We start from the raw sequence: 14,186 nt of genomic DNA, 5'->3' as shown, positions 1-14,186 counted from the left end.
TTAGGAATTGGCAGTGACTGACATGGGTCACTAGGTCAGTGAGGGGCCCCAAGTGGCCGAGTGGTCTAAAGCGCTGTCCGTTAGGGATCACAGCCATCTCACCTCTGTCTGCGCTGGTTCGACTCTGGAATTCAGCTAATGTGGGTATGTGAGAAAGCTTGCCAGTAGCTTCTCGTGGGTCAGTGGTTCTTTCCAGGGTTTTCCCGGGTTCTTCCTCCACCATTAATACTGGCTGCCACGTATAGCCTATCGTGTGCTGAAAAATGGCGTTAAACCCCACAACAACAACAACACTAGGTCAGTGCAATAGACTGGTTGTTCAGGTCACTGTTTTGAAATCTGGATCCGGTGGAGATTCTTAGTAATAAAAGAAATGGGCACAATGATGGACAAAGGATACTGGACCATTGTGTATCCTTCTACACTTTTCTTTTCACAAACTTTGCACAGCTAGCAACATTGAATCCATGGACATTAAAAAATTTGTACTTTAACTCTTGATGTCTGAATTACTTGTAAAAATTACTTGTATAAGTATGTGTCTTCAAAAATCTAGCGTATTGCAAAGGTTATTGTGTTTCATGTATATAAGAGAGAGAAAGAACAAAAAAGAATCTTACTAATTTTTTTCTTAAAATGCATGTCTAAGGGAAGTAACATATGCCGCATTATATTTTGCATCTCCACTGTATAAGGGACATAACTAATAAATGACTGTGAATGAGCCAACAAGGGACATAACTAGTACTTCATTATCAACAGTGATTATTTATGACCAGGTCAATTTATATTGGAATCAAGCAAAGATATGTAACACCTCTTGCAGTAGCTTGGTTACCAGCATTATCAATACAAATGTCAAGAGTGCAGTGATTTGCCACACTGTTCACATGACAATCAATGTTACGCTTGATTATAAATTTCTCATGTTAAATTAATTATTTCTCTATTACTGGTATGTGTCATTTGTTTACTGTTTATAAGATCTCATATTACAGCAGAATTTTTATTTACCAGCTAGAAAGTGGCATGGCATTCTGCAAACTGTCAACAGGCATCATATCAGCAGAGTTGAACTGGAACAAAGGTTTTATATTATTGTTCTCAAAGGAGAATAGTCCTTGTCTAATGAGTCACCCTCCATGAATAACGTATTATTTTTTTAATATATATTTTTATTATTATTATTATTATTAATATTATTATTATTATTGGTTTCTTAATGTTCACCATGTAAAAATTGTTGAGGGTGTCTATATATGTGTAGATTTATAATTAAAAACTTTATGTCCATTACAAAAAAACTTATAATAAAAGATAAAGTCAACAACATGGCTGCCCTGATGACTTTCCTTAAAATCTTTATATTGCATTTTCTCCTGGATAATTAGATGGTCTTATTTACATGAACTTTTTACTAAAACACTTTGATAGCAAAATAAAGATGTTTCCGAATGAAAATGGTGTTTATCTAAGCTCCATTATGACACCACAGTGGCTGTCATGAAAATCTTATCACTACATGTAATTTATGAATGATGGTATTGACATGGGCTTTCTCTATTATAAAACTTCTTGAAATATTTAATTGGTTTTGATCTAACCAGCTGCATATCTGCACTTTTATGTAGGAGTTTAAAAACCAGACCTAATTGACCTTGTTGTCAAGTCAGAGGTCATTGTTTGCATTTTTGTTCTTCTCTGAGCACATGAACTCAGTGACAGTACAAAGAAGTGAATTTTGACCAGGCTTTGTGTTTGCTTGCATCCCATTGAACAAGTTGATACACACTAATCTTGATGTTACGGTAAAAGATCTTTACTCAGGTTGTTGGTTGTAATGACTCCTGAGCATGATAATATAAACAAGAATGTTTCTTTTTTTGTCTGGTTTATAGATATATTGGATGGATACTTCAAATGATATAACTTAAATAACTTGTTTTCTAAGGCACATTTAAATATATATTTAACCAAGCTTAGCACTTTGGTATATTTGGACATTGTATGAGAAACGTTGAGTGATTTTCTATCCATGACATCATGTTGATGATCAATGGCTATGACAGAATTTTTGTCCTGGACATCTAACATGTATCTTGTAAACATTTTAACTCCAACAACTCAAAAAATATTGTGCACCAATTTTTGATTTGTTGGAGTTTCTCAAAAAATATCAAGGGATGGTTTTATTACTTAGTATTTAAAAAGAAGACACAGTTTTAAGTTGGATTCCTGGAAATTAAGTATTTAAAAAGAAGAAAGAGTTTTTGGATGGATTCCTGGAAATTCATTTCAAACAGTAGAGCTCGGGACTTTTGTTACATTATAACATTACAAACTTTTGTTGGATTTCAACCAAATTTAACATCAAGATTCATATTGATGAGAAGTTGAGTGAGTTTGAATCATCATTTGTAGAACTTTTGGTCCCTGATTTCTCCTCATAACTTTGGTTTCCACAGCATTTACAGGAATTAGTCCCTGACATCTTCACTTGCCTAGGTTCTGATATGTTAGCCGTATCAACACCTAAGCAAATCGATCAGATATTTCAATGCTTTGGGTCTGTAAATTTCATTGGATGTGGCAGCAGGCCACTGCATCTATAAAAATAAAGTTGTTCAAATTTGAACACTGTTCCTACAAGGGGAACACACAGCTGAAATGCACTCATAAATAAGCAATTTTCCACTGCCAGTCCATGTTTGTACAAGCACATCCTGTAATTCATTTCACCAGTAATGGTTTCTCTCTTCTATGTTGTCATACTTTCAGTGTTAAACTTGCAAAGTATCCTTTTTTAAGTCAGTTACCTCTACCACTTTTGGCCAGTGCTGTTATGCGCTATTGATTACCTGGAATACTAAGAGAGGCAACTCATGACATCCAGTTGATGTTGCTAGAACAAAGCACTGAAGTATCTGAACAAGGTGTAGGTAGGATTAACATATTGGAACCTCAGCTAGCAAAAATGAATCCCTGACTGCTTCTCCTAACTCAAGTGTCTACAGCATAACTTTACTAATTTTTATGGATTTTAGTCATATTTGACATGAAGCTTAATTTTGAAAGGTACCTTGAATGGGTTTGATTTCCAGCATTTATCAGCATCATTCACAGGAGTTATGGCCCCTGGTTAAGACTGGTTTCCCAACACAGGCTCCTCTGTTTACAGTCTGCCAAAAGTAAATGATTATGAGTAGGGCTCATTTTGATGTGCACTTAACTTAAAGGTCTAGTTGTTCAAAATGCTTGCCAAAATTTGGAGCCTATTTTGATATTGTGTTGCCCTTCATACTCTCTGTCTGTTACAGTTTTGTTTCCTGACAATAAATTGCGTTATCCACCATTTGCAACTACGAAATTTTGTGGTTGGCTTATACTTTAGTAAAGAATGGTTTTTTGGGGGTCAAAAACTCAAGAGCCAAAGCCATTGTGATTGCAAGATTTTTTTTTTTTTTTTTTTAAAGCTGTCTTTATTTTGCAATAAATATTGCATTGGATGGACAAAGACATGTCAAGTCTTAATTGGATGGACAGAGACATGTCATGTCTTAATTGGATCTACATCTAAGCATGTGAAATGGCAATCTTAGGATTTATTTAATTATAAGCTGATAAGTGTGCCTTTACAATGCATTTTATAGGGAAGAATCTGCCTAATAAATCACACCAAAGCACCATCAATGCACTCATCCTTAATTACCTATAATAGAGTCATGATTTGGATCATCACATATATAATAGATCCTCAGCTTGATATGTGTATGTAATTTGTTTAGAAAAATAAGTAATTTATAGGTTCTACTGTTGGAGTGGCAGCATAAATAATCTAATACATTTAATGTCTAATTGATCTGTATACAATAATACAAAAGGCTCTGTACAGGTACCTTAGCTACTGGTAATCAGGTACAGCATTTAAGAACATAAACTGTTGACATCATAGCAGTGGTCCATTACCTATCGTCAATTTCATGGAGAATCTAGACAGCATCCATGAAGTGGACATAGTAATTGATAACATATGTTTGACATCTTCTTTGAAAGATAGTTTGTTATATACAATCAAGGTGGACTTATATGTGAAATTGTACATAATATCATAGAGTATTTCCAGCACACCTGATATTGTCTAGTGCTTGCTTTGTACATATGTTTGTGTACATTCTATTCAAGTCTCATTCATAAATCAGAATACAAACTTCTGACAGAAGATATCTAGGTAGGTATGTTACCTGGGGAGACTGGGTCTTACCTGGATTTTTGAATTCATTTACCTCAGGTTTGTTTCTTGGGGGGTGCATATATGGAATTGTCAGGTCTGTAGACTGCTTAAGAGAATATGCAGAAAAAATTTATTGGATAAATTTGGAAAACCTTTTGGTGTAATTCCATTCAGTTGGAGTAACTTTTCCATAGAAATTGATAGTAATAGTACAGCAGAAATGTTTTTCTGGAAGTTTCAGGATGTTATTTGCATGGTAGGTAGAGCATGGATGAAAGTTTGGATTGTTTGAATGTAATCCCTAGTGGTATGTGATTCAGATCTAATATCTGTTCCTTATGCATAATAAATACATTTTTAATAAATCAGTTTTAAATGCTGTTGGGACATTTTGTAGTGCTAGTATATTTGGTGGACATGTTCCAATACATTCCTAGAGAACTGTTGAAAGTGAAACTTAAATTTGTATCAGATATCTCTTTCAAAAGAAAAGGAACTTAGGGGTAAATGCATCAGTGAAGTGACAAAGAGAAAAGGCAGACACTTTGTGCCACACATCAGACCTTTAAAGTAGCTACTCTGTATACTTGTTTATAAGTCTAGCAAAAATACAAACAACAAGGATCCTGATCTGCTGTAGGATAATGAGCTTGCAGATCATGTCTATCTTGTTTGTTTTACTGACTATGTCTAACAACTGCACAGACCCAGATCTGCTGGTGCATTATGCGACAGCAGATCTGGGACTGTGCAGTTTGCAGTTTGACTTGTCTTATAAGAAAGTATATATGGTATGTGAAGTTTAGGTGTCAGTAGTCAAGTGGTTAAAGGATTGGACTTGTATTATTTGAATCAGACAGGCATGGGTTCAAGTGCACATAGCTGCAGTGTGTATCTTGCCATGTCTTGTTGGAAAACCTGTTCCTAGAGGAACAATGGCATCAAGCCTTGGTTCACATATACCTGTGTTGATAAAGGTAATAATGGATACTGTATATACTTGCTTACAAGTCAAGTCAAACTGCAAACAAGAAAGATCTTAAACTGCCATATCATAATGTACCTGTAGAATAGGGTCTGTCTTGTTTGTTCTACTGATTACTCCAAGCAAGCTGCACAGAACCATACCTGCCAGTGCATTATGCAAAGGCAGATCTTGGTCTGTGCAAATTGCAGTTTGACTCATCTTATAAATGAGTACTTATGGTAAATCCAGTGCATCCTTTCTAAATCAACCAACTACTAGATATGAAATATTGTTTTTGTGTTTGGTGTTGAATGGCACATCAACACATTATAGATTATTTAGTGCCAGGGCAAAAATATGTTAGTAATGTAAAATGCTGTTCTCAGGGACACACCATGACAACTGATCCAGGCTTGTTTTTGCAATAATTTGGTCATTAATTAAAGGGATGTTAATGGTAAAAGAAGGTAAAATATGATTTGAGATAATCCTCAGGTTACCTGTACTGTGTAGGGAGGTTATTGACACTGTACTGTAATTATACGTTTTTGACAATTTCTTGAATCAAGCCTGTCCAAAGGAACCAATGGAAAAGTAGAAGCAAATATTTTAATTTGAATTCATTGTTTAACGACATTAGTTACTCATAGAAATGCATGTTTACAGTGTTGAAAAATTGCATTATCGCTATGGAGGTCTGTTGTTACAGTGGTATTCTTTTGTAGAGAGGATGGCAAATATTTCTAAGGGGTCTTTATAGCAGACACAAAGGCATTGTGTAATTAGTAAACTACGTCCTTTGAAAGTGAAACTTTTGACAGATGTGATAATAATAAGTCACAAAACTATACATTGTAAGAATATGATTGTTTAGAAATTACCATCTTTGGTTTTAGAAGGGATAGTGATGTGCTTGGGTAGAAAACAGTTATTTTTTATACCATTAAAGTGATGAGGATTTAGAAATCATTGGTTTTTCGGGAAAAGTTACTGTTGAGTTTTTGGCTTAAATTTCAGGCAGCAGTACATCTCATATTGGAAAATGTGACTTTTATATATTGTATTGACACAGAATTGAAGCATAACAAATCAGCAGTGTTAATATACTAATGTATAATGCTGAATATACACATGGATGGTGTTAATATACTAATGTACATGTATAATGCCAAATATACATATGGATGGTGTTAATATACTAATGTATAATGCTGAATATACACATGGATGGTGTTAATATACTAATGTACATGTATAATGCCAAATATACATATGGATGGTGTTAATGTTGAATATACATATTGTTGGTGTTAATATACTAAATTAATGCTGATTATACATATGAATTCTGTTAATATACTAATGTATAATGCTGAATATACACATGGATGGTGTTAATGTTGAATATACACATGGAAATTTATCTTAAATCTGATTGAAGTATTCTGTATCATGATGTCAGTGGATATGGCTATGACAGGTAATTGTAAAGGTAACAGTTAAAGGGTTTTATATATAACCTAGCCAGTGTCTTATAACATAAATGAGGAGGTAATGGTGTGCGTGTGTGTGTGTGTGTGTGTTGAAAACTGATTGCTAAGATTTATAATATTGAGAGGTTATAATCTCTACACTTTCATAGCATTGAAAATGTTGGCATTACATAGTAATTGAACTATCCGTATGGATGACACCTGGATTGGCATTACACAGTAATTGAACCATCTCTATGGATGACACCTGGATTGGCATTACACAGTAATTGAACCATTCCTATAGATGATGCCTGGATTGGCATTACACAGCAGTTGAACCATATCTATTGAACCATCCCTGTGGATGAATTGGCATTACACAGTAATTTAACCATCAGCTGTGGATGACACCTGGATTGTCATTACACAGTAATTGAACTATCCCTATGGATGACACCTGAATTGGCATTAAACAGTAATTTAACCATCAGCTGTGGATGACACCTGGATTGGCATTACACAGTAATTGAACTATCAGCTGTGGATGACACCTGCATTGTCATTATACAGTAATTGAACTATCATCAGTGGATGACACCTGGATTGGCATTACACAGTAATTGAACCATCCCTATGGATGACACCTGGATTGGCATTACACAGTAATTGAACCATCACTATGGATGACACCTGGATTGGCATTATACAGTAATTGAACCATCCCTGTGGATGACACCTGGATTGGCATTACACAGTAATTGAACCATCCTATGGATGACACATGGATTGGCATTACACAGCAATTGAACCATCAGCTGTGGATGACACCTGGATAGGAATAAAACAGCAATTGAACCATCAGCTGTGGATGACACCTGGATTGGCATTACACAGTAATTGAACTATCAGCTGTGGATGACACCTGGATTGGCACTACACAGTAATTGAACCATCCCAATGGATGACACCTGGATTGAATTTACTATAAAATATAATATATAATTTCAACACCTGATAACATAATTTTCAAAAACAGTTAATCAAGATAATGATCAGTCCTGTTTCAGTCTCATGAGAATTTTTTTTTTTATAAAGGGAGATGAAAAATACCACTTTAAAGGAAATATATACTGATGAATGTTTGGAACATTTTTTTAGGAGTCATTTGAGATAGGTCTAGATATTCTGTTGTTTTTTTAAGCACAGTTTTGTAGAAATTAACTTGAATCCTGCAATTAAACATCTAGAATTGATTCTGAAGTATATAACATATCTTTGCTATGATGATATATTAAAATTATTTAATTATTTGATTTCTAATATTATTTAATGCCTTCACATTAGTCAATACATGTACATGACTTGGCATCCTCTTAGAGTAAATTCCCCCTCCCCCAAATAGTAACTGAAATTTATTGAACAAAATGTATGTACTGTGTAGTATGAAAAATAGAATTCAAGATTTGTTTGTTAGAAAGAAATAAACCCTGAACTTGAAATCTTGTATGTTTCAGCATCTACTGCCTCTCTTCGTGATGAGTCGGCAGAAATGCTGATTCAGCAGGGACTGGAAGAGATAGCCAGTGCACCAACTAGTGAACAGATTGCATTTCTACTTGTTGAAAGAGCTAGGTAGGTATTACTTGACTGTACACACTATGCATATCATATGATACTGCCTATTTCTATGTCCTGAAAGAGCTAAGTACGTATTACTTGACTCTCACATGATACTGTTTATATCTGCTTGCTGAAAGAGCTAAGTACGTATTGCTTGACTCTCACATGATGCTGTTTATATCTGCTTGCTGAAAGAACTAAGTACGTATTACTTGACTCTCACATGATGCTGCTTGCAGAAAGAGCTAGTCAGGTATTATTTGACTCTGTACACTATGAATGTCACATGATAATATGCATTTCTACTTGCTGAAAAAGCACAGTTGGTATTACTTGACTCTTTACTTGATGCAAAATACTGTCCATTTCTACTTGCAGAAAGAGCTAAGTAGGTATTACTTGACTCGGGTATAAATTGGGTCCAACTGCAAACAACATATACCCAGATCTTCTTTGGCATACTGTACTAGTAGATCAGGGTCTTTGTTCAACTGATTAGTCCTAAAATAAATGCATTTTGCAGTGGCAGATCTGGGTCTTTGCACTTTACAGATGCATCCAACTCACAAGTATTTAAGGTAATTGTCAAACTTTTATTACTGTGTGTATGGTGGGTTTATCATGGCATTTGTATAATATATTAGTTTTGGTAAAGTTTTCAAGAGTTGGAATAGAGGTAAGAATCATAAAGGAATTTAAGAATGTTGCAGAGGTCATTACTCAGACAAATATCCACTTTACTGGATCTGCCAACATGGTATGTAAATGACATGCCAAACTGTTATCAAAATACACTGCTGACATGGTGTGTAATTAACATTATGACAATCAAACCATTATCAACATCCACTGCTGACATGGTGTGTAATTAACATGACAATCAAACCATTATCAACATTCACTGCCAACATGGTTTGTAATTAACATGACAATCAAACCATTATCAACATCCACTGCTGACATGGTATGTAATTAACATGACAATCAAGCCAATATCAACATCCACTGCTGACATGGTGTGTAATTAACATTATGACAATCAAACCATTATCAACATTCACTGCCAACATGGTATATAATTAACATGACAATCAAACCAATGGTAATCCCTGGAGGTATCATCATGAAATATTTTGAAATGGTGAGGCTGGTTTTGCTATATTGTTTTTGACATTTTTTGGTTGGTCTTATCTTCAGACACTTCACTATGTCACAGATTACTGTCGTGGTAGAATTTCTTTTTAATTGAACACTGGATACCACCACAAATAATGGAGCACCATTTTTGTTCTGTGGATTATTTTTGTCTGGATTACCATCTGATGAAACTGATATCTAAAAAATTACCATATTTATCCAAAGAGAAGCCGATGCATGATAAATGCACCCCACCCTCTTTTTTTATAAGCCCAGAGAAAAGCACCTATTCATAACCATTTTACTTGCTTATGTCATGATCTTGTGTATTCACCCCATGTGTTTCTAATTTGGTTTCCACACAGTAACTAGAGTTGTCCATCATCTATAGTTACCAAACTTTGAGGATAGCTTGCATTAGGTGTAAGAAAGAATCCTATTGATCTTGGGCTCAAAAGGTCAAAGGTCCAAGTCACTGAACAGAAAGAAGAAAAATTGTTTCCAGACAATAATTGAGTTCTACAGCTAGCAAACTTTGTGTATGGCTTGCACTTAGTATAAGGAAAAATCTGATCAATTTTGGAGTCAAAATGTCAAAGGTCAGGGTCACTGGGTAGCCATGGTAGGTCAGTAAACCAACAGTTACAGGCTTGATACCTGCCCAGGTCAGCTTGGGTTGGCTGCCTTGGTTTATTTCCGTGGCATAATAGAGCAGTAATTTGTAACAATTGTAGTTAACACATTAAACCCTGGAGGTTTTTGTCGTTTTCATCTGAAAATCGAGTACGAAACACATTTTGAAAGCTATTTCTGAATACATCCAGGTGATCTAACATACTACTTAGTTGTCTTAGAAACATCACTTTTCACTGGCTATTTGGCTCATGCATGAGCAGAAGGGTAAAAGTTGGAGTTCTTTTTTTTCTTCTTTTTTTTGCTTACTGGATGCATTATTTTCGTATTGAGACCACTCTTTATTCCAAATGCTCATCTTATCCTACTTTTTGCAGAGGTTCATCTGTTTGTTTGCAGTTCATACCGGTTTGCCTTAAATCTGAGACCAAAAAGTCTAAAATCTGGACACAAAATGGAATCCAACCACGGGTGAATTTTGGGTAGAAAAAAATCAGGTCCAAAAAATGAGGTTTTTCCCTCTGTATTTTGTAGTGCAACTAGAAATTCCAGATTATTTGGTATCATTGTAGAGCTACATTTGTCTACCTTTCTATAATACCACCCACTTTAGTGTATCATACATAACCTTGACGCTATAGAGCTTGGCAGTAGGCTACAATCTCCTGCCACTTAAACTAGTCACCAGGGGTTAATGTGTTAAAACCAACAAAACAGAAATAAAAACAATGTCCAAGAAACTGAAAAAATAACAATTGTTTTTTTTTAACAGTAACATTAGTTCTGCAGCATATACCTCAACCAAGCTTTTCTTGATGACTTGGACATGGGATGAAGAAGCCAGTTGATTTGGTGTCAGAAGGTCAAAGGTCAGGGTCACTAAATGAAGAAAAATAGTTTCCGCACCATAACACTAATTCTACACCACAGACCTGGACAATAGCTTCAGGATGGGTTGCACTTAGTGTATGGAAGGAGCCTATTTTTTGGGATCAAAAGGTCAAAGGTTAAGGTCACTGTGATTGAAAGACGAACATGGTTTCTGCACAGATGTTTCAGTTATTGACATAGAGAATTATTTAACATGGGCTTGGAGTATATTGTGCCATTCACAATACTTTTGTTGCAAAAGGATCTGCTTGATATAAATAATTCCACCCCCTATATTTGACAGTTTTATTTAGGTTGGTTTCCTGATCTTGTACTGTCAAATCTTGCAGATATACCAATGATTCAATATAATTAGTAGAAACTCCTGACCAGTTAACCAGATATCATAGGTCTGTCTGTCCATATCATAGATTATGGTTAGTATTTGAGATTAAACTTAGTGTTAAGACTGTTTGCTTCTAGCTTGATAAAAAGTTCGCTTAATATGAAGGGAGTCTTTTGTTAACTTAAATTGAGTTTCATAACATAAAGGGAGTCTTGTTAATGTAAAGGGAGTTTCTTGTTAGCATAAAGGAGCTGCTTGCTAACATCAGACTTGGCTTTATTGTAGGTTGTTGGATGAACTTGAGGCAGAACAAGGTCGCACAATGTCGGATGGTCGTGCATCTACAGAATTACAACGAACCCTCGATACCGAACGCAAAGAATTTGAGGATGAGCTTAATGCACAGAGGCGGAGTATGGACTTGGTTCGACAACAACTAAAACAAGAGCATGAAGAAGAAATTAATGTCCTGATGGATGAAAACTCAAAAATGGAAGAAGAGTTATCTCAAGCCAGAGAAAAGGTAGGATGGAAATTAGGGTTAGGATCTTAGGGAAAATTAAATTTAAATTTTTAGAAATGGAGATGTCGCTACTTTGAGAGTTTTATGTCTGTGTGTTTGTGTGTGATTTGGATATTTAACTTAGCTTTAACAATTTTTCAGTCATACCGCTACGATGTTTACAGTGTGGCAGTTTATAGTGATGTCTAGCACTGGGACATCATGCCACAGACATGTAGCATGATGTCCCACCCAGTTACATTATCCTGACACCTGGCTGACCAGTCCTAACACTAAACTCTTAATGCTGAGCACCAAGTGAGGCAGCTGCTGGCACCATTTTTGTAAGTCTTTGGTATGACTCAGCTGGGGATCGAACCCATGAACTCTCACATCCGAGGTGGACACTCTAACCACTAGGCCACCAGAGTGGTAGTTTTATGTCTGTTGTGCAAGGCAAGTTACAGAAGATTAAATTACAATTACAGATCATTAGTTCAGGTCAGAGGTGAACAAAATATCGAGGTCATTGTTAAAGAGGTCAGATTTTTGCACTCGATCAATTTTGACACAGCAGTGATCTTAGATAAAAAAGGAAAAGAAGATTGAGGAAGATGTGTCCCAGGTCCATCAGCAGAAATGTTCAGAAGAGTTGAGGTTTAGGTGAGAGGTCAGGCATTGAGCTGGCATGCTCTGATTAGCATTAAATTCATTTCATGCATGGAATGAAAATCCATTCATTTATTAGCAGTACATTTCATTTCTTAACTTTTAAGTGAAGAAATTCTTTACTTTGATATTATTAAATTTTCTTGCTCATGGTATCACAGACCTGCCAACCCTTATGATTTTGCCATAAGTGTTATGAAAATTACTCTTAAAACACAGACTTGTGGCATAAAAGCAGAACCTATGGAAAAATTGTTGTTGCCAAAAAAATCTGGATACTTGGCTCATCTGTGTTTGATTTGGATCCGGGTTTCATAGTGAAATTAGTCAGGGAACCAGGCTAACTTTACAGCAGCACTCTATATGTTTTAAACTGCACCTGTTTGTTCATATGAAGCACCAGCATGATCAAACTGTTCATTTTAGAATATTTTAAAAAGGGCATCCAGCGAGCGATGCATGTTTATGATGAAAGGGAAAATAAGCCTCTTGAAAAGTGTTAATTATCAACATGAAAGAATAAAAAGGAATATTCAGGTTGTGAATAAAAGCTGAAAAGGACACAGTTATGTTTATTGGGCATACCATGCCAATTTGAGTATGTCTCGTGGCAGGAGATATGATTAGCATCATCATGTGAAATGGAAAAAGAATTTCCAAGAATTACATCAAATTGAGAGATAGCAGCAAGCCATTGAGCAGCATAAGGTTTGGAACTAAAATTTGTGCAACTGTACTAGTGGTAAACAGAATTTTATGCAACTGTACTAGTGGTAGATAGAAGTTTGTGCAACTGTACTAGTGGTAAATAGAAGTTTGTGCAACTGTGCTAGTGGTAAATAGAAGTTTGTGCAACTGTACTAGTGGTAAATAGAAGTTTGTGCAACTGTGCTAGTGGTAAATAGAAGTTTGTGCAACTGTACTAGTGGTAAATAGAAGTTTGTGCAGCTGTACTAGTGGTAGATAGAAGTTTGTGCAGCTGTACTAGTGGTAGATAGAAGTTTGTGCAACTGTACTAGTGGTAAATAGAAGTTTGTGCAGCTGTACTAGTGGTATATAGAAGTTTGTGCAGCTGTACTAGTGGTAGATAGAAGTTTGTGCAACTGTACTAGTGGTAGATAGAAGTTTGTGCAACTGTGCTAGTGGTAAATAGAAGTTTGTGCAGCTGTACTAGTGGTAGATAGAAGTTTGTGCAACTGTACTAGTGGTAAATAGAAGTTTGTGCAACTGTACTAGTGGTAAATAGAAGTTTGTGCAACTGTACTAGTGGTAGATAGAAGTTTGTGCAACTGTACTAGTGGTAAATAGAAGTTTGTGCAACTGTACTAGTGGTAAATAGAAGTTTGTGCAGCTGTACTAGTGGTAGATAGAAGTTTGTGCAACTGTACTAGTGGTAAATAGAAGTTTGTGCAACTGTATGAGTGGTAAAGAAAGTCTCTGTGTACTTTAGAAACTTTTCAGTTGAACATAATGTTTATCGTTGCTGCATGTTTAGAATACTGACTGAACTTTTAAATTCATTTTCCAGCTTTTGCAATAGCAGTTTATTATATTTTGTTAGACCTTACTGAAAATTTATGGGCAAAAAGTCAACTGTCTTACTGAGACGGACTCATCAGGGTTGGCAGGTCTGGTATCAGTTTGCATACATTGTTTTATGTGGTATCAATTTGCATAAATTTCGATTTTGTGATACTGATTAGCATAAATTTCATCCTACAAATTACATATTTTTT

General features: G+C 35.4%; 1 protein-coding gene across 3 annotated transcripts in view; it reads left to right on the top strand.

Annotated features, from left to right (window-relative positions):
- The window catches only part of LOC149781823 (uncharacterized), a 236,258-nt gene that overhangs the window by 65,896 nt on the left and 156,176 nt on the right, over positions 1-14,186 (top strand). For all 3 annotated transcript variants that reach the window (XM_089935998.1, XM_089935997.1, XM_089935999.1), the window contains exons 4-5: positions 8,188-8,305; positions 11,565-11,802. In XM_089935998.1, the coding sequence (XP_089792124.1) occupies positions 8,188-8,305; positions 11,565-11,802 (356 nt within the window). The remainder of the gene's footprint in view (positions 1-8,187; positions 8,306-11,564; positions 11,803-14,186) is intronic.

The sequence above is a fragment of the Sinohyriopsis cumingii genome, chromosome 15 (assembly GCF_028554795.1).
Source record: "Sinohyriopsis cumingii isolate HCF-2022 chromosome 15, ASM2855479v2, whole genome shotgun sequence".
NCBI classification, from domain to species: domain Eukaryota; kingdom Metazoa; phylum Mollusca; class Bivalvia; order Unionida; family Unionidae; genus Sinohyriopsis; species Sinohyriopsis cumingii.
This window is presented reverse-complemented; position numbering and strand designations above follow the sequence as displayed.